This window comes from Vicugna pacos, chromosome 33 (assembly GCF_048564905.1).
Source record: "Vicugna pacos chromosome 33, VicPac4, whole genome shotgun sequence".
Lineage (NCBI taxonomy): Eukaryota > Metazoa > Chordata > Mammalia > Artiodactyla > Camelidae > Vicugna > Vicugna pacos.
Window position 1 is genome coordinate 21,891,955 of NC_133019.1, and position 18,017 is coordinate 21,909,971.

At 48.6% G+C, this 18,017-nt stretch overlaps 1 protein-coding gene across 1 annotated transcript in view; it reads left to right on the forward strand.

Annotated features, from left to right (window-relative positions):
• LOC140691186 (protein sidekick-1-like) overlaps positions 1-18,017 on the forward strand; it is a 390,631-nt gene that overhangs the window by 201,587 nt on the left and 171,027 nt on the right. Inside the window, exon 6 of the mRNA XM_072954110.1 lies at positions 1,205-1,338. Within this exon, the coding sequence (XP_072810211.1) occupies positions 1,205-1,338 (134 nt within the window). The remainder of the gene's footprint in view (positions 1-1,204; positions 1,339-18,017) is intronic.

An 18,017-nucleotide genomic window follows, 5' to 3' on the forward strand; every position in this document is an offset into this window, starting at 1 on the left:
TGTGGGAGGTGACAGGGAGGTGGCACAGCTCCTGCTGGGGCCTCAGGGCTCTTCTGGTGTTTTGAACACGAGCGCATAGGCTAAGGGACATTTCGGTGCTTAGACTGTTTTCCCCTCGAAGCATGATTCACCAGCCAAGGAAAAGACTACTTACCTTTTGGGGTTTTGTTTGTTTTTGTTTTTGTTTTCTAACGGGTTCAACCCTACCCCCACCTCCTTAACTAGTGAAAAGCATACGGAACTGTGACAAGAGCAAAGGACACCACGGCGGCCGTTTGATTAAAGGCTGCTGGGATTTATGGAGCTTGTGTCTTTATTACTTTCCTCCTCCTTTTAAATAAGTAATGCAGTGAGTCTGCGTGTGGTGTGGTGGGCAGAGCTCCAGGCAACATGCGGGGAGACCTGGTCCTCCCTCTGGTGTGGCTACCTACTGTGTTACCTTGGACAAACAACTGAACCTCTCTGATCCTCAGTTTTCTCATTTCTAAGGAGAAGATTGGTGGGGCAAGTGTGTCTCAGAGAATCCTTTCCACAGTAGATTTGAGATATATGAGAAAGATTCAGGGATGATCAAAGGGTTTGTTGACCCCTCTGGGACCAGGGGAGAGAGTGGCGGTAAAGACCGTCCAGCCCTGGTGTTAGTGATTACGGGAGAGTCGAGTTGAAGGGGCCAGCACTCTGCCCGCTGGCAACTTTTTTTCTACCCGTCAGTCTAGAAATCCATATGCGAAGCCTCCAGTGAGGCTCCCTGGGAGGTGGAGAAAATCACAGAGCATTCAGTCACCCGGGGCCAGGCTTTGGGGGCCCAGCAGGATCGAGGAGCCCTGCCTTAAAGCAAAGGACCAGCCCTTCTAGAGTTACTTCTAACTCATCTTGGAGATTTTGAATTGTAACAAATCCTGGTTGCACACGTTCCAAAAGGCTGCCTTCCTCAGCACCAGGGTAGGTGCAGACGTGGAGTGCCTGAGCTCCCAGGCCAGCGCCCCGGGCCGGGGTGAGTGACGCGGCTCAGCCACCACCACCACCCTCTCGTCAGCCTGTGGGTTTGTCTTTGTCTTTCCAGATCTTCTTTTAACCTTTAAAAACACAAAACCAAAATCCTCTGGACATTCCTCTGAGATTGACGGAGTAAGTTAACGTGTGTCACACGTAGTTGTTCCGCGGAGGGGCCTCAGTTGATGCTGTCTTTTTTTCTCCAATGCAGAGCCATCACGCTGGAGAACCAGCTGGTGATCCTTGCGGCGACGGCCGGGGACGCGGGGGCCTACTACGTGCAGGCGGTCAACGAGAGGAACGGCGAGAACCGGACCAGCCCGCCCCTTCACCTGAGCGTAGCGCGTGAGTTCCTGGGCTCCCCGCGGGGCCCTGAAAGCGGGACCGGCCCCATTTAATTAGCAACCGCTGTCTCGTGGGGCAGTTTGCTATCAGTCTTACCGCTCGGGTAGAGGGGCTGTAGCTCAGCACTGCCCCAGCATCCACAGGTGCCTTCTTAGAAGTGGTGGGAAAGGTGAACACGTCTGGTAATTCTAAGTGCAAGATCGTATTCGTTTGGGGGATTAAAAAAAAACACTTTTGCTTTTGTACACTGTGAGTGCGTATGGTTTTTAACAACGTATTTTGGCTTATAAGGAGCCGTATCCAGAAGCTTATTTGCAACTCCATCAAGCACAGGATATGTTCTTTTAGTTTAATGATGAAATCTTTGAGAAAAGATATATACCAAGTTGTGTTAAAATTAGGAGTATGTCATTAGCATAACCAAAAGGCTGAATCGTGAGGAAAATATAATCACAGGTAAGTCTTCAGTTTATTTAAAAACATTTTAGTTGGAGAAAACTTAGTTTAAATATTTGGCCTTTGAAAGAAGGCTCCAGAAATTCTAATAGCAAGGGTTATACTGCTGGAGAAGGGGGAAGTGACCAGAGCAAGAACTCGGAGCTAAAGCAGATCCAAAGGAGGGCCTCAGTGGGCGTGTCACCAGGTGACTGCAGAGCCTCACGCTCTATGGTATGAACTGCAGTGGTTATGCTGTTGAGAAAGTACAGCTGGGAAATGGTCATGGTAAACGTCAAAATGTTCTGATCAGGTCATACAAGGGGGAGTTAAATGGGTCTGTGTGTAGAGTAGATTTCACCTTTTTAGAAACACCTGTCAGGAATGGCTTTCCCCTTTGGGTGGTGGCAAAGTTTTGCTTCGTACGTGGGATGACCGTAGTGTTCGCTTCTCCTGGTCCTTGGGGGCTAAAAGAACTACTGGGTGGGTGAGGCAAGCACTGGGCGCAGGAGACGGTGGCATTAACCATGCTGTCACCTGCCCCTCCCATCCTGCCATCAGCTCCTTAACTCCGAGGAGTGGACTCCTGAGCCCCTGCGCGGCCTGGGTGCAGACTTGGCTGTCAGCGTGGCCTATGCAAAGCTTTGGCCGGTTACATCCATTGATTAGGTGTAGGGTTCACCAAATCCAGCGCAGACCCTCTGAATCAAGAATCACAGTAGGGGGGAAAATGTGATTTATGAAGTTTTTTTCAATATTAATAATGAAAGATGGAAATTGTATTATCAAATAGATTGTGTTAACTGCAATGATTTCCAGCTTTTACAGTTAGATTCGTTTATTCTGTTTAGCAAATTGGACTCAGTACTCAGTTGTAATGTACCTATGGGGATAATCATGGGTCAAATTTGGAGGAATTCTGAGTCAGAAACAAGGAAATAGGCTTCAGTCTATCAGGAGAAGGGAACCATTCCACACATGCCCTGGTTAGCATGATGCTGACATCATGATGGTATGAGACAGTCTGCACCTGATAATTTCCAATGTGCATGCTCCACAAAGGCCAGTAGAAAATGAAGCTAGTACAGCGAATTTGCACGTTGCCGTGCTAATGCAATACCATGGGTTAGATAACTGGAATATGTAAATTTTTAAAATAATTTCATTGTCTCCTCTAACCAAGAAGCATCTTGGAAGCAGCTCATAAATATTATAATTAACTGCCTTGCATTTTGTTCCCCTGTATATTTTTATCTTTGCATTGGCACCGGATAAAAATGCGTCAAAGGTGAGATAGAAGGATGGACTTATTTTAAATCATAGGAGAAAACCTGCGTTCTGTTCCCTTAGCTGTTCTGTGCTTTTTATGGGGACCAGGTAACATGTGAGAAGTAAAGGTGGAGGAAACGGCCTCATTTTAAATCTTGGGTGAACCTGACTGTCGACATACTGGGTTTACCTAAAAATTAAATGGCACATGCATGCGTCTTCTCAGTGAAAGTTCTATTTTAAAAACCTCTAAAGATCAGAAGTCTGGGTAAGTCTGCAGAAAGCCCCAGAATCGTATGTTTAAATGCTGTTCCTTTCTGGGCAGCAGCGGATGCTGAAGGGGGGAGACTGTAGTTCAGGGCTTCCCTGCCAGCATCAGCAAGGCTGTGAAATACAGAGGGTGCCTCAGCTCCCCTGATTTTTATGGAATTAGATATTCTCAAGACCCATTCATGTTCGTGTATGGTTAGTAGTTGAAAGTGGATACCTTATAAGGTAGTAAGGTGCAGTGTGTTTTGCAGACTTAGGTATCTTTTTTTTCTGATGTGGGCTTCGTAAAAACCCCAAACAAGACTGATGAAAAATTTTAAAAACTTGCCAGCCAGCATTTCTGAAGAATCTAAAGATATTACAGCCCATTTATCAGTTAACAAAAGATAAATTTTCCCTTGGCATCAGCAGAGCAAAGTGGGGAGCCTTTCTGTAGTGAGCACCATCAAGGAGGTAGGGCCTGGAAATTAAACTCCTGGTGGGTTGCACTGTAATTAATCTAAACATGGAGAGTGCCATGTGGCCCACCTCTGTTTCCAGTCATAATAAACTGTTCCTCCTCCGAGCCAGCCTCGTGTCGAAGTGGCGTAGCACCCCAGGGCCGGCCCTGTCCCGAAACCACGCAGTGAGTGACGCACTGTCACCAGCTAACAGGAGGAAACAGATATTTTCCCAAACAACTGTGTACACGAGAGTTCAAAACCTCACCACCTTTTCAGGTGCAAAATATTTTGGCCCCACTTGAAGCTTATGAAAAGCAAAAGAGAAAGAAGGCTGAGATAAAAATAAATAAATTTTTAAAAAAGCATGACAATTAGAAGTGAAATGCAGCCCCACGCTGGTGCCGCCTGCTGGTCCATGCCCGCCTCGTAGATGGCGTCACTGTCTCCCAACATCCCCCCACACACATATGGTTAAGAAGGCAAGTGACAGAGTGTTCCGCACAGACGCTTCCTGCCGGGGAGGAGAGGACTTTCCTGAGCCGTCCATCCTCTGGCTCCCAGTGAAAGCTTGCCGCCACCTCAGGGATGGGTTCACTTTGAAGTTTTAATGTGACCTGAAGCCAGCAGATGTTAAGGACATAGGTGGACTGTGGAAGCATCCAGCATGAATTTTTCATGGCTGGCCCCGCGGCTCAGGTGCACAGCAGAAAGAGAGCGGGCTGACCTCGCCCCAGAGCACGCATTTCCATTCTGAGGTCAGACCCAGGCAAGCTTTCTAAACCTGTCAACGTGTTTTTGGTTTTCACTTTGAAGATTTTACTTTGAGTTAACTTGTGTGGATCAGATCTTTCAAACTGAATTAATATTGAATAAGAGTTTCTTTAAAAAAAAAGAGTTTAGGTTAGGGAGGAATTCTGCACGGCGATTAACAGCCATTGTTTAAATGCCATTGTACCTACCGTGGACACAGCATCCGCTCCAACGGATCTTCCAAATGTCCGGCGTAATGAGATTCTCTGCCAGAGATGCTGCCTAGAGTGGGAAAGAAGCGACTGCCTCCCTCCTGCCTGCTTTTTCCTCGTCTTTCATTTTAACGTCTCTTCTTCAAACAGCACTTGCAGCTAGGATATCATTTCAGCTGATCCTCCTTCAGGCTGGCAAACCCTTGCTTTAAACTCTGAAGACCACTTAACATTCCCTTGTCCTCTGTAATGCTAATGCAGCCGCAGACCTCGTGTACGGTTCCTTCGTAGTTGAGAGTGGATCCCTGAGAATGGTGCCTAGGAACAGTCATCGGGGGACTGCCCTGTAAAACAGGGCTCCGTGTGCCCGGATCCGATTCCATCCTGTTTCCTTAAGGAGGGGGGGGTGCTGGCATAAGCCCTCCGGTTGTTCTTTGACACGGATTGGATTCCCAAAGTCATAAGAACGGCTTGAAATGTTACTAAAAACCAGTCCACAAATGACCAAATTAGGATCCAGCTGTCACTTTATGGGTTAAGTGGTACTTTACTGCCAGGACTTTCAGAAACATTAACAGGAAGCATGCTTCCCGGTAGAGCCATGAGTTTACTCTGTCAGCACGTGCGGACCCGCCGAGTAGGGTGTGGAAGGAGGGGTGCCATGTGCTCGGCCCCGACCTCCTGGAGCTGGTCCTGGACAGAGCTGAGTCCAGGCTGTGGTCTCTGAAGCCTTGACCCCCACCCCTGATCTATGCCTCCTGAGCTGTCTGTCACTATCATGCAAAAGAGATAAAGGTGAAAAAAAAGTATCTTCAGTATCTTGCTAATCATGACAGTTTCATTCCAACTTTGGATCGTGCCTCGGGGCACAGTGATACACTTTGTGGACGGAAATCCCGGTTTTACTTGGTGTTCCTGGTCATGGTGAGTTCTCTGGACAAGTTCTTCCGACCTCTGAGCACAGAGGACGGGCTATCTCGGTGACCCGGCTGATGAGGAGCGCGGGGTCAGCGTTGCCATTTGTGTCGGTGCTGCCTGTTTGTGCTCGCCCTGTGAGTAACTCGGGCCCGCGGCTCCTTCCTGGGCGGGCGTGTCTACACCAGTATCTACACTAATGTCTACACTAGGATCCGGTCACGGACCCTGTGAGAGTTCGTGTGGCCGAAACTAAACACACAGGAATGTAAACCCACCTCCCGGGCAAAGGGGAAACCACAGCCTGCTGAAAAGTTCTGAAAGCAAACGGATGTATGAAGGCATCCTGCCCACCTCCTTGAAAATGAGAGTTTCTAGCTCTCCCTTGCAGCGGATGACGGGGCGCTCCCACTGATAGACTCCATCTGCAGAAAAGCATTAAAGATTAGTTTTCTTCTTATAAGGGTTCAATTAAAAGACACAAGTAAAAATGCCGGTTCTAATAGTTTGTTTCTGGACCCCAAATATATGTATATATGGTGAATGAGGTTCAGGGGTACAGCCGGGGATTCTCAACCAGACTTCAGTTAAAAATAAGAAAAAAGGAAGAACCAAGTGATTTAAAAAATAATGAGGCCATAACTCTCTTCCCGCCAGGACAAAACCGGGTTGTTTTTGTTGTCACTCGTGTTCTCTGCACCAAAGTCCCATCTCTCTCATTCCAAGCTGTCTGTCTTTCCCGCTTCGTGACTTATTTCAGCCTAATTTCACCCTTGGTAAATCTTAAGGTGTTGAGTTAAACTATGAATTATCATTTGCCCTCCGCTTTTGAACAAATCTGGGGCACCCCAGCTCTCCCAAAGTGGAGCTCTGCAGCTTGGGCTCTGGGGACGTTCAGGGTGCGTGCAGTTTTCCAGGAGAGTGAGCAGGAATGTCTAATCCTCAGGACATCTGTTTCCAGCTGCTTTCTGATGCTCCTTCTAGAGTCAGGTCGGCCTGAGGCTGCCCGAGTGTTGGGGGCTCTGCTCTCTTCCTGGGCACATGTCACCTTGTCCTGAGTCCTTACTTCAGGTGTTGTTTCAAAGTGCAGACTTCCAGGTGCCAAAGGGATGATTCTGAACATCCGTGTCAGGACTGAGGGAGTGAGGCTCTCTAATAACTGGGAAATAAACTGTTTTATACATTCGGTGCTTTCAGTTCCCTGCTGCCTACGTAATGGGGCAGGACTCAAATGCCTTGTCAGCTGACATGTTATTCCAAATAGTTTTTGGAGGTTGATTGCTCAGCATGGAGGGTCCACTTGCTTTAGGACAGGAAGACATTTCCAGCCCAGCCACAGTTTGGGGCCAGTGACCAACTCCACTCAGTCAGATGTGACTGGAGGAAGTGTGGCACTCCAGGTCATGTGCGTGAGAGCCCACAGGTGGCCTCCATGCTCCCCCTTCCCTGTGGGGGAGATGGTGGCTTTCAGATGAGTAGGAAAAAAACTGTGTGCTGAGCACTGAGACTTCAGGGTGTATTTGCTAAAGGAACAAAAAGCAGTCCGTCCTAACTAGTAAGCTCTGTGACCTTTGGTGTACTCGGAGGACGTCGAAGGATCGACAGGGAGTTCTGCAGCAAAACCTCCCTCATGCTCATCTGCTGTTTATACGAGGAAGGTTTCCAGCGGCTGTCTCTATGAAGGAGAGAAGCAGGGTTAGAACTAGAGCCGGCCTTGATGTCTGCCTCATGAGGGATGCATTCCGAGTGACTTTTTTCTTTTACGTGTAATATGCACCAAAACTTGTTACATGTGTATTTTTTTAATGGAGTGTGAATAATCATTGTAACAGTAACTGAATCCAAGACATCTTTTTAACCCCAGAGCCATACGATTGCTGGGAAATTTTAATTTATATACACATTCTTTCAGAGGCTATGACAGGGTGGTCAATAAAATACTTTGAATCATTAAATGTAATAAATTAAGATAAAATTCTGTGGGAGGGGTAGGATAGAAATAGAAGGTCAGGAAAAATAGGAATGATGTAAAATTTCTTTTTTTTTTTGGCAGGGGGGAGATAATTAGGTTTATTTATTTACTTTTAGAGGAGGTACCAGGGCTTGAACCCAGGACCTTGTGCATGTCAAGCATGCACTCTACCGCTTGAGCTATCCCCTCCCCTAAAATTTCTGACTGTTAAAAACTGGAGCTTGTTCATGTGCTGTTTAAGCAGGTGCTGATGTGCATCAAACCCTCAGACCTGCTCTGTCAAATATTTAGCTTCCTCTGGATACATATAAAACAGTGCTGCAATAGTGTATATTATTAAAATATACCATAATATTAAAATATTAAAATACACTGGAAATGTTATTCTTTGCAGTCCTGCAGGTCTATGTTGAAAAACTTTAGGTATCAACTTAAACGGTGGAAACGATACATAGTTTTAAAAAAAAATTTTTTCTAGGTAATATAAAAGCAAAAGCCGCTCCAAGCTGTGTTAGATGTGATGATAACCTATAAACAAGCTCACTGCTGAATGACCCCCCCCCCAGGGGAGTAGGCAGAAGGGCACCGACGGCCCTTGAGCTGGAGACAGGTGTTTCAGGAACCTTTTCCTTCTTAACTTGCACAGTAGCCCCCTGAGTTAGTGATCAACCCGTTTCAAATCTGAGGGCACCAGAAGGCCCTGAGAAGTCAGGTTATTGACCGAAGTCACAAGAGCAGGGAATGGGGCGTTGAGGGCTCACAACAAGGCTTATTTGACTCCTGACCCCTAGTTTCTCCTGTATAAAGGGAACAGCTTGTCCCCTGGAGGCCGGACATGCCCTTGGTGTCAGCATATGTCCGGATGAGGGAAGCCCGAGGCAGAAGCCCACCGCGGGGGACAGCAGCTGTCCCCCGAGCCAGCCCTCCCTCTGGATGGGAGATTCTCTGAGGGAGCTCTTCCCCACCCGGCCTCAGAGGAGCTTGGCTGTGTTTTAAAAAGTGACAGCTTCTGTTTTGATGCCAGAACCTTCCGCGTTGAACATTCAATCCAGGTAAAGCCAGTGCGTCATCCGTGCAGACACAGCTTGGAGGCTGGCCCCCTCTTGTAACCCCCATTTACATTTGGGTGGACTGGGAGCCAGACTCCACTCACCTGGACACAGATTTACTGGGAGATGAGACTAGGGTCAGGGCATCACCTTGCTGATGGAGCATCGTGGTGGTGGATTACAGCGTGTAATAGCTCAGTGGTGTCATTGCCAGTGATGCATTAGGCACCGCGTGGCCTGTCCCTGGGGCTCCCGGGCCCCACGTGCACAGCTCTGCTCCCTGCTTCACAGGCTGGCCTGTTGGGGCACCTGTTGCACAGTGAGCAGGCCACACCCAGGGAGGAAGGGGAGCACCTGGGCGGGAGAGGTCATTCGCCAAGCAGAGCTGACCAGTGGGATTTAGTAAATGAGCCATAAGTATTCATTTACTTCTCCCAATTATAGTATAATTATTTAAGGGCACAAATTATCATTCTGCAGTGATTTGCCTAATCAGATTTTTTACAATCTACTGAACAAAACTCAGCTTTAATAATTTCTCCAAACCAGCTCCCCGACTCCGGCCCCTTGTTAACCATACCAATTTAAATAACTATATTCAGATATTTAAACACAGGACTCTTTTAATTGTGGCAGTTTTAGCACTGGAAATAGAAGTAACTCAAATGATTTTTACCCTTGACTCTGGGATCCAGTTTCCTGACCGTAGACAACAGCCACATCCTACATTCAGTTGGCTGAGAACGTGAGATCATTTCACTGTAGGCTTGTAATATGCAAACATCACATTTCAAAACTTATAGTGCATGGAGAGTGACTCGACATTGTATCTTACTCATGCAGTAAACGTCTTTCCAGCTCTGATCACTTTGGATGTTACGTTTGTTGAAGTGCTTTGTCTGCTTCCCCTGTCACTGGAATTGATACAAAAAGAAATTTGTAGAGGGCACAGACAAGGGGGATGGAAAATTGAATTTTCCTTGCAGTCATTTTATGAACTCTAGCATCTATTCATGGCACATCCTGTCCGGGGAAATCCCAAACAAAGTAACAGCCACCAGCTGAGATGAGACCGCAGAACGAGCTGTGAGTTGCACAAACAGTTTTCTCCGGAGCTGAACCCAAATGATGCACCCCGCCCCAGATGCTTTCCTTTCCTGAATGAATTCAACAGGCCCAACCTGGTAATTAAGAAACACCTGTTTGGTTTCTCTTCCTTCAGCATTTTTGAGGTTTTCAAACTCCAGCTTGTGAGTTATTTATCCTGCAGACTTGTGTTCAATTGTTAAAACCACGTGGAGAGTTCTTCATCTGGTCACTGCTTTGTGTGTGAAGCGTCACATGTGGTCACCTTCTGTTAACAGCTCACATCTACCTTTCCCGCTCAGTCATAATGTTTTATTACCGATCACAATGAGTGATGTGCCTTTGGCTCTTAGAGAAGGCGATTATGGCAGGTAATTAAAATTGTAGGTCTTTACAAGGTGGGTGAGAATGTTAGATCAAGCCTTAAGAAAACCGAGTGAGTGTTTAAGTGGAGGCCACTTAGCGCGTGGAGGCCATCACCAAATCCCTCTTCTCCAAAGACGCTTTGTATCTGAGCAGTGGAAAAGAAGTGGAATATTATGCCAGGAGTAATAGCAGCCAGAAATGTATCTGAAGCTGTGGGCTCTCCCTGTGCCGTAACTAGCGCGCTCTCAGCAGCGGTCCCTGCCGGGGTCTTGTTGTGCCAGGCACCCTCTCACCTTTTGCGGTCTTCAGGAGTCTCCTCCTTGGTGCAGAGTCAGTCCCCACACTCAGGGCCTGCACGGGGCAAAGCAGGTCGTCGCAGAGCGTGCGCAGTGTGACGACTTCTTGTTTGTGGCCCAGGAGCTTCTAAGATGGATCCCGAGGACGATTATTTTACCTAGTTTTACAGAATCCTAAAACCGCGAGCCGGGAGTTTTCTGGCTCACCTTAGTTCTTGGCTTGAATGACCACCCGGGAAGCCCGGAGGCCGTCCTGTGTGATGTCCCCAAGGAGCAAGATACAGACAAAAACCCAGCAGAGCATGAGCTCCAGTGAAGGACTTGAAAGAATGCCTGCTTTTCCATTTCGGTCCCCAGCTCGGACTCGGGAGTGGGAGCAGCGAGGGAGTCAGTCGTGGCGACCCCTTCGGCTGGCCCGTGGGTGGGCTGCCGGGTGCTTGCTGTGCTGATGATCGCTTGAGTTGAGTGGTCCCATCTGGTGTTAAGCGCCCGGCCCTCTGCCGCGCCCCTCCCTTTCCCCGAAAGATACACGGCAGGCTGCCCCTTTGGGGTTGTACTCAGTCAGACGGGCTGTGTCACGCCAGGGTTTGCTCTCATCTGAGAAGGCTTCCAGCCCAGATGTGCTCCGGAGCTCAGCCTCCTCCCTTGCCATTCCTTCAGACTCCGGGGAGCACCCTGACTAGTCGGAATGACTTATGGATACAGCCCGCACACGGTGCTGACCTGTGGTGATCAACTCACGTGAGGAAGGTTCAGTGGTTCCACATTTCTTCCACCTACTCAAGAAGACATCTCCTGAATAGAGAGAATGACCTCAGAAAAAGTTATGCAAAAGTGTTACCATCATAAAGAAATATAAAATGAACAGGCAACATTTAGCACCTTTCATTTCTTTGTTCGTGTTAGTGATAACGTTAAAAAAAATGATGACAGTAAGCACGTTCTTGATACAAATCAAGGCCACTGTTGAGCTGACGTGAACTCTACTGGCGCTGAGACTATCTGGATCGTTTCCATGTCTCACTTCTCTACCGGAAGGACTGACGGTGAGCGCTGGCTTCTGTTCTGATGGGTTGGGACCCCTGCCGTGTTGGCATGGTGGGCATTATATATTTTGAGTGTCACCCAGCCTGGAAGAACGCTCAGGGTGCAGGAAAAGTGGTCTCACCGTCATCTTGGAAGCGGCTTGCGCGCTGACTGCTGTCCGGGCTCGCCCTCACCCCACTTCTGTGTCCGTCCTGCGCGTCTGAGGAGCGGCAGCCGGCGGTCCCCCCGTGTGCTTTCCTTTGGCTTTGGGGGCCTGAATATCTCATTTTCATTTTTGTTCCAAAGTGCATACCCCGCCCCCATTTAAAAAATTCAAATTTCCTTTCTGGTATTTTGTTCATCTAACATCTACCAGGCGTCCTGCTTGACAGCGAGGAAACTGAAATGGAACACACGGCTCTCGCCCGCCTGAGCTCCCTCCTTGCTCAGGAGGGGCGGGCAGGCCGGCGAACGCGAGACACACAGCGGCGTGTGAAACGCCAGGTGAAGCGGAGCTAGGTGGGAAGCGCGGAAGCACAGGGGGCGATTGATTCTGCTCTCGAGGCTGGAAGAGCGTTGTGAGCAGCACTCTTTCATCCCCTCTTCCGTTTACGGAGAGACGCCCCGCCAGTGCGATGGCTACAAAGAGGAGGTTCGGGGGGGACAGGGCTCCGCGTGACTGAGGGCCTCGGCGGCTGCGGGCCTGCATCCGCTCCCCTTGCTTTCAGTGCTGGTCCGCCTCCCCAAACCACGTCTCCTCCAACCTCATCCTGCTCAGCGTGCCGTCTCCTCTGCCAGAACTTACTCTCCACGCGGCCGGAAGACATGAAAACAGCAGGGACTCAGCAACACTCGCTCGGGGAAGGAGTGAAGGGCATTGGGAACCGAGGGCTTTGCTCTTTTCCATCTGCATTCTTCGCCCCTGCACATCGGACCATTATCATTACTATTTTTTACTGAAGTACAGTCAGTGCCAGTGTGTCAGTTTCTGGGGTGCAGCAGTGTCCCAGTCATGCGTATACACACGTATATTGGTTTCATATTCTTTTTCATTAAAGGTTACAAGGTGTTGAATACAGTTCCCTGTGCTCTGCAGAAGAAATCTGGTTTCTATCCATTTCTGTGGACAGTGGTTAACCTGTGCAAACCTCAGAGTCGGGACCACTGCTTTCACTCTCCTCTCCCCCCGTCTCTGTCCTCGGCCTCTCGGCACCTTCTCGCTGGCTGTGCCCTTGCTCCGCCCAAGCCCCTTCTCTCTGGGTGTTTACAGCTCTTCTGGGGCCTCCTTACCCCGGACGCAGGGCTTCTCCCTTGTCTAGTCCTTCTGTGCGATGATTTGTTTTGTTTTCCTGTTGTTTATTTCTCCTCAGAGGAATCACTGATTCTGTGACTTTAAGTATCATGTTCGGTCAAACGGTCTCTCCAGACATTTCTCAGCGTTCAGTTTTTGCCAAGTGGAAAGTTGGATGAATGATTTTAAGTCCACTCTGACTCTTAAATCCTGATTGTCTTTTCATTTTTAACCTTCTTTGTCTGGTTTATTAGGTGCCCTGAGATGGAAGGCCTGCCCCCATGCCATTCCTCAGTTATTGACAAGTTTGTTTGTGTTTGGTGACTTTGACCCTCTAGTCTCTGACGTCCTTCTTTATCTCTCTCTCCCTCATCCAAGTGATTACACGGCTCCTGGTGATGGGGGCAAAGCGTGCCCATCTGACCCAGTGATCGGGACATTGGGCCCTGAGGGAACTTCCACTTGGAAATTAAAGTATCCTGTGTCCTTCAGCTTCCTATCCCAAAGCAGGCTCCTCTCCTAAATTCCCTGGAAAGTCATCTCATTTCATACTTCCCAGCTCTTACCTACCCCTGAGCATGTAGCTAGACCCTGGATTCTTCCCGAACGTTTATCCATCCATCCACTGCGCTCCCATCCATCCGTTAACTCGTTCACTCAGCACGTATTTACTGAGTGTTCAGTCAGTGCCAGCTCTCTCCTGGGCCCTGACAATATGCCGTGGTCAAGGCAGACTGGTTTCTGCCATCAGAGCCCACGTTGATGAAAAGACCAACAAGCGCTTTTAACGTGGGCTGTCCTCAGTCTGGAAACGGCCATTTCCCCCACACCCCGAGTTTCTGCCACTTCCACTTCTAATCCTTTGCCTGCTGTAAAGAACAGGGCTGGTGGAGATGAGAGTAATATATGCAAAACGTGCATGGAAGCAACACTCCTCTGAGAGGAGTCCACAATAGTTCTTTTTTATATGACCGTTAGTGTAGGCTTATGGAGAGAAAATATGGAGAAGTTTCAAGAGATGGATTATTTTGGAAACAAACAGAACAAGTCCGTGGAATTATAGCTTCAAGCTAGAGCGTCGCTGTCCCACCAGCAGGACCCTCCTGCGGGCAGAAATGACAAGCGATGTGCATCAGTGCCAGGGCCCACGTTCTGGAGGCCGTGTGTCCACAGTAACTTACAAAGTGGGCTGCTCTGCGGATGCACTGTTAATGTAAGTTCCTCATCTTTAAGTCATTCAGTCTGTCACTTGTAGAAACTGATTTCCTTACAACTTACGTGTAAGTTACATACATAACTTATATACGTATACGTAACGTAACAGATGTGTAAGTGAAAACTCTTTGATTAGTCAGCTCAGGCTGCCAGGAAAGATATCCCAGATGGGGCAGCTCGAACAGCATTTGTTTGCGCACAGTTCTGGGGGCTGGAAGTTCACGATCAAGGTGCCGGAGGGTTGCTTTCTGGCGAGACCTCTCTCCCTGCTTGCGGACGGCCGTGTTCTCTGTGTCCTCCCTTGACCTCTCCCTCCCCGGAGGCAGGGGAAGGAAGAGAGGGAGGGAGAGATGGGGGCGTGGCTGGTGCCTTCTTTCTAGTAAGGACACCAGTCCTCTCGAGTTAGGGCCCCACCCCTATTATCCCGTTTTACCTTAACTACCTCCTCAGAGGTTCTGTCTCCAAAGACAGTCACAAGCGGGTCAGGGCTTCCACATACGAGTTTTAGGGGACGCAGTTCAGTCCATAACAGCTTCCTACTCCTCACTCCTCTCGTGGCTTCCCTCCTGAGGTATCACTGTAGACGACAAGTCCACGCCAGCCCTCTGTGGGATGCGTTTACTGCTTGACTGCGTTCCCTTTCTCCTGCACAGCACCTTGAGAGGACAGAAACCAGTGCCTACAGGTTGAGAGAAACTTCTCTGGCTTTAAAAGCCATCTGGTGAAGTGGCCACGCCGGGGCCACTTCCCCAGTGAGCCCATCAGAGGCCCTAGTCTTCCTGCGAGCACTCTGTTCTTGGTTTGGGGGAAATATTCACTGTGGAAGTTCACATTGTTGCAGGTTTAATGCCGTGTGAGGGGCAGGTGTTTGGAGTGGGGTGTTTGGTCTCTTTGTTCTTAAGATAACTTGGGTACTTGGATTAACAGACTTCCTTTTTGGAGAGAAATGTTTCTGACTCTGATGTTGGTTCTGACATTAGCTGAGGTGGGACGCCCCATGAAAAGATCAGCAGGACCCCTAGGCAGGGCCGCTGCTCTCCTCTTAGCACCGTCCGGTTCCCTGGCCCAGAGGCTCTATCTCACTTTTTGCCTCTAAGGCGGCTAACTTACACCTAGAATTCTATTGGTTCCCTGAGCTCACTTCTGATTGATTATTTCCTTCACTTCTGATTGATTACTACTCTCACTCCTGATTGGTTATTACTCTCATTTCTGATAGGTCCACTTCCCTAACTTCTGATTGGTCCATTTGTAGTACTTCATTTGCATGGAGCTCACTCCTGATTGGTCTATTTCTACAAAGCTTGTTCCTGGTTGGTTAACTTCTGTTGTACTTTATTTGCATATGATGTCGCAAAGTGTAGAACTGGCAGCCTATAAAAGGCCTGTGTAAACCTGCAGATGGGGTCCAGAGCTTGGAGTGTTAACCTTTCTGGGCCTGCTGGTGTAATAAACGTGAGTTCTCCAACCCTCCGAGTGCTGCTTGGTTTCTCGTCTGGATCCAGGTTGCTGTCACAACTGAGCTGTAACACCCAGCTGTAACACATTTTTCTGCAACTAGCTACTGCTCTGGAAGCATTTGAGGTGAGACCTGTGAGCCAACACAAGTTTCTGTGATGATGGAAATCTTCTGTATTTGTACAGTACAGCATGGTGGCCGTCACCTGCATGGGGCTAGTGAGTCCTTGGAACGTGATCCGTGTGATTGAGGGAGAGGATGTTTAATTTTGTTAATTTTGATTCATTTTGGACCCTCATGTGTCCCGAGGTCACCATATTAGGCAGGACGGTTCTTTACGCATTCAGAACGCTTTGTGTACAAAAGGAACTCTGGGTGAAACCACCCATGACCCATCTTTGATCTCTGTGAGCTCCTGGAATTGTCTCCAGTGGTGGTCAGGGCTGGTCCCGACCATCAAGACTTTGACTCCAGGTCCCTTTGCTTGCGGGAGCAGTTGCGTGCCTCAGGTCTCTTTACCGGAGGTGTGTGGTTGTGGAGTGGTGTGTGGTTGTGGAGCAGTGTGTGCTGGGCCGGTAGGATGAGTCATTCCTTTGGGGTAGTTGCACTGCACACCGTCAGGGTCTGTAATCAGCTGTGTTAATGGTGCCCCAGAGAAGTGGTCAGTGCGTGGCCTGCGTGCTGTACACAGCCAGTGCTGATGCTTCATTCCAGCTATTTACGGAAGACCTCTTGTGTACCAAGCCTTGCGCTCTGCATCGGGCAGGAAGGGAAACCAGGGGTGAGAGGTCATGGAGTTCAGTAGGTGATTAAGATGAGCACGTGGGCCGTGACCCAGAGCAGCACAGCTCACCATGGAACCCCGGGGGTGGGGCCCCGCCAGGTCTGGGGGAGTTGGGAAGGTTCCCTGGGGGATTGAGGCTGAGCTGAGACCCCGAGGGGGAGTAAGATGTGGTTGGCTGAAGAGCTGAGGAGGAGGACTCCCCAGTAAGGGGACAACAGCACCTAGAGTCAGCAGACACGCTCCCCCCACGGACTGACCGGGCCAGCTTCCAGGACAAGAGCAGAGCTAGCTGGTCAGGAAGTGCGAACAGCCTCTCACAAGCAGGAGGGTGGGGAGCTGGTGGGGCTGGCCTGGGCAGAGGCTGCTCCTATCCGTGTGCTTGCTCATCCCTCCAGCGCCTGGCTGTGCCTAACGGGGACTCCAGCCAGGGGCCATTCATTTTCGTGCTGGCCCCTTCTCATTCTTAGCAGAGAAACCTTGGCTATGCCCAGTCTCCGTCAGACACGCAGTGAAAGTTGGAGAAGGTGGAGAGAGTCTCTCGCTGCTCGGTGGGTGGAGCCGTTTCTGCTGCCAGGCTGCTTGGTCCCTGGGGGTGTTAGTTTGGGAAAGGTCATGTCAGCTCCGCTCCCCACTAACGGAGGGGTTAGTCCAGCTCCAGGATCTTCAGATCAGGGATCAGTTACTCCAGGGTCCCCAGGGATGGACAGGTTTCCGGGAATCAGTTTCTACATCCCAAAGGGACGTGTGTCTTTTTGTCCAGACTGACCTGCCTGAGGGCATCTGCAGGACAGGGGCAGATCCTCCAGCTCCCTCTCGCACGGGCTCCCCTCCCACCTCACAAAAGCAAGGCCTTCCTCCCTCAAATCCCAGTCTGTCCTTAGTGTACTGCTCTGAACTGGTAGGCCCTCCGTTTGCCAGACAATGGGCCATTTCCAGCCCTGGGGTCAGTGCTGAGAAAGTGGATGCCTGTAGTAACTGGGGAGGAGATCCTCCTGCAAGTCAGGTGGCATGTAGTTCTTAGTTCTCTACAAAAATTAAAGGAGGACCTAATCCACTTGTCAGCCTACAGATCATGAAAAAGAACGTTTGACCATAAACTGCTGTGTGGTTTGGGGCGTAGGCATAGGAATAATGTCAAAGTGACTGACAACTCCCAGAACAAAGCTTCCACCCCCACCTACTTCGTTATGAAAATAAGTTTTCGCAGTGCATACATTTATGCAAGCAAAAAATAGAGATAAAATTGATGCTGAATGCTTTCTCATTTTAGCTAGAATAATATCCACCCATGAATGTGTGACCTAATTAAAAAGAGAACCGTCCCACTCATCTCACTAAGAGATGCATTGCAACAGAATTTTACTTTTTATTTCAATCGGGATCTTTCAAAATTTGTAATGATGTATGTTGGTTTGATTATTAAATGTTCATAATAATTATAATGGATAACCAACCCAGACTTTTTTTTTAACATTTAGAGTTTCAGGATCATAGGAATTTGGAAAAAAATAATGAAATAGTTATCGTTTCTTAAGTAGAGGAGTCTGGTAGAAATAAAAAGACTTGCAAGCATAATACATGTTACAGTAAATAAAATCCTGCCCATGGATGGAAGGAGAAAAGGAACAATGTAGAATTCCTAGGTATTAAAAGGAGGTTATTTTTAATTTTTTATTGAAGTACAGTCAGTTACAATGTGTCCATTTCTGGAGTACAGCACAGTGTCCCAGTCATGCATATACATGCATATATTCATTTTCATATTAAAAAGATATTTAAATGAATGATGGCAGGTATCATTTCACAAAGGAATCTCCGTTCCTTTAGATGCACTTAAAAGA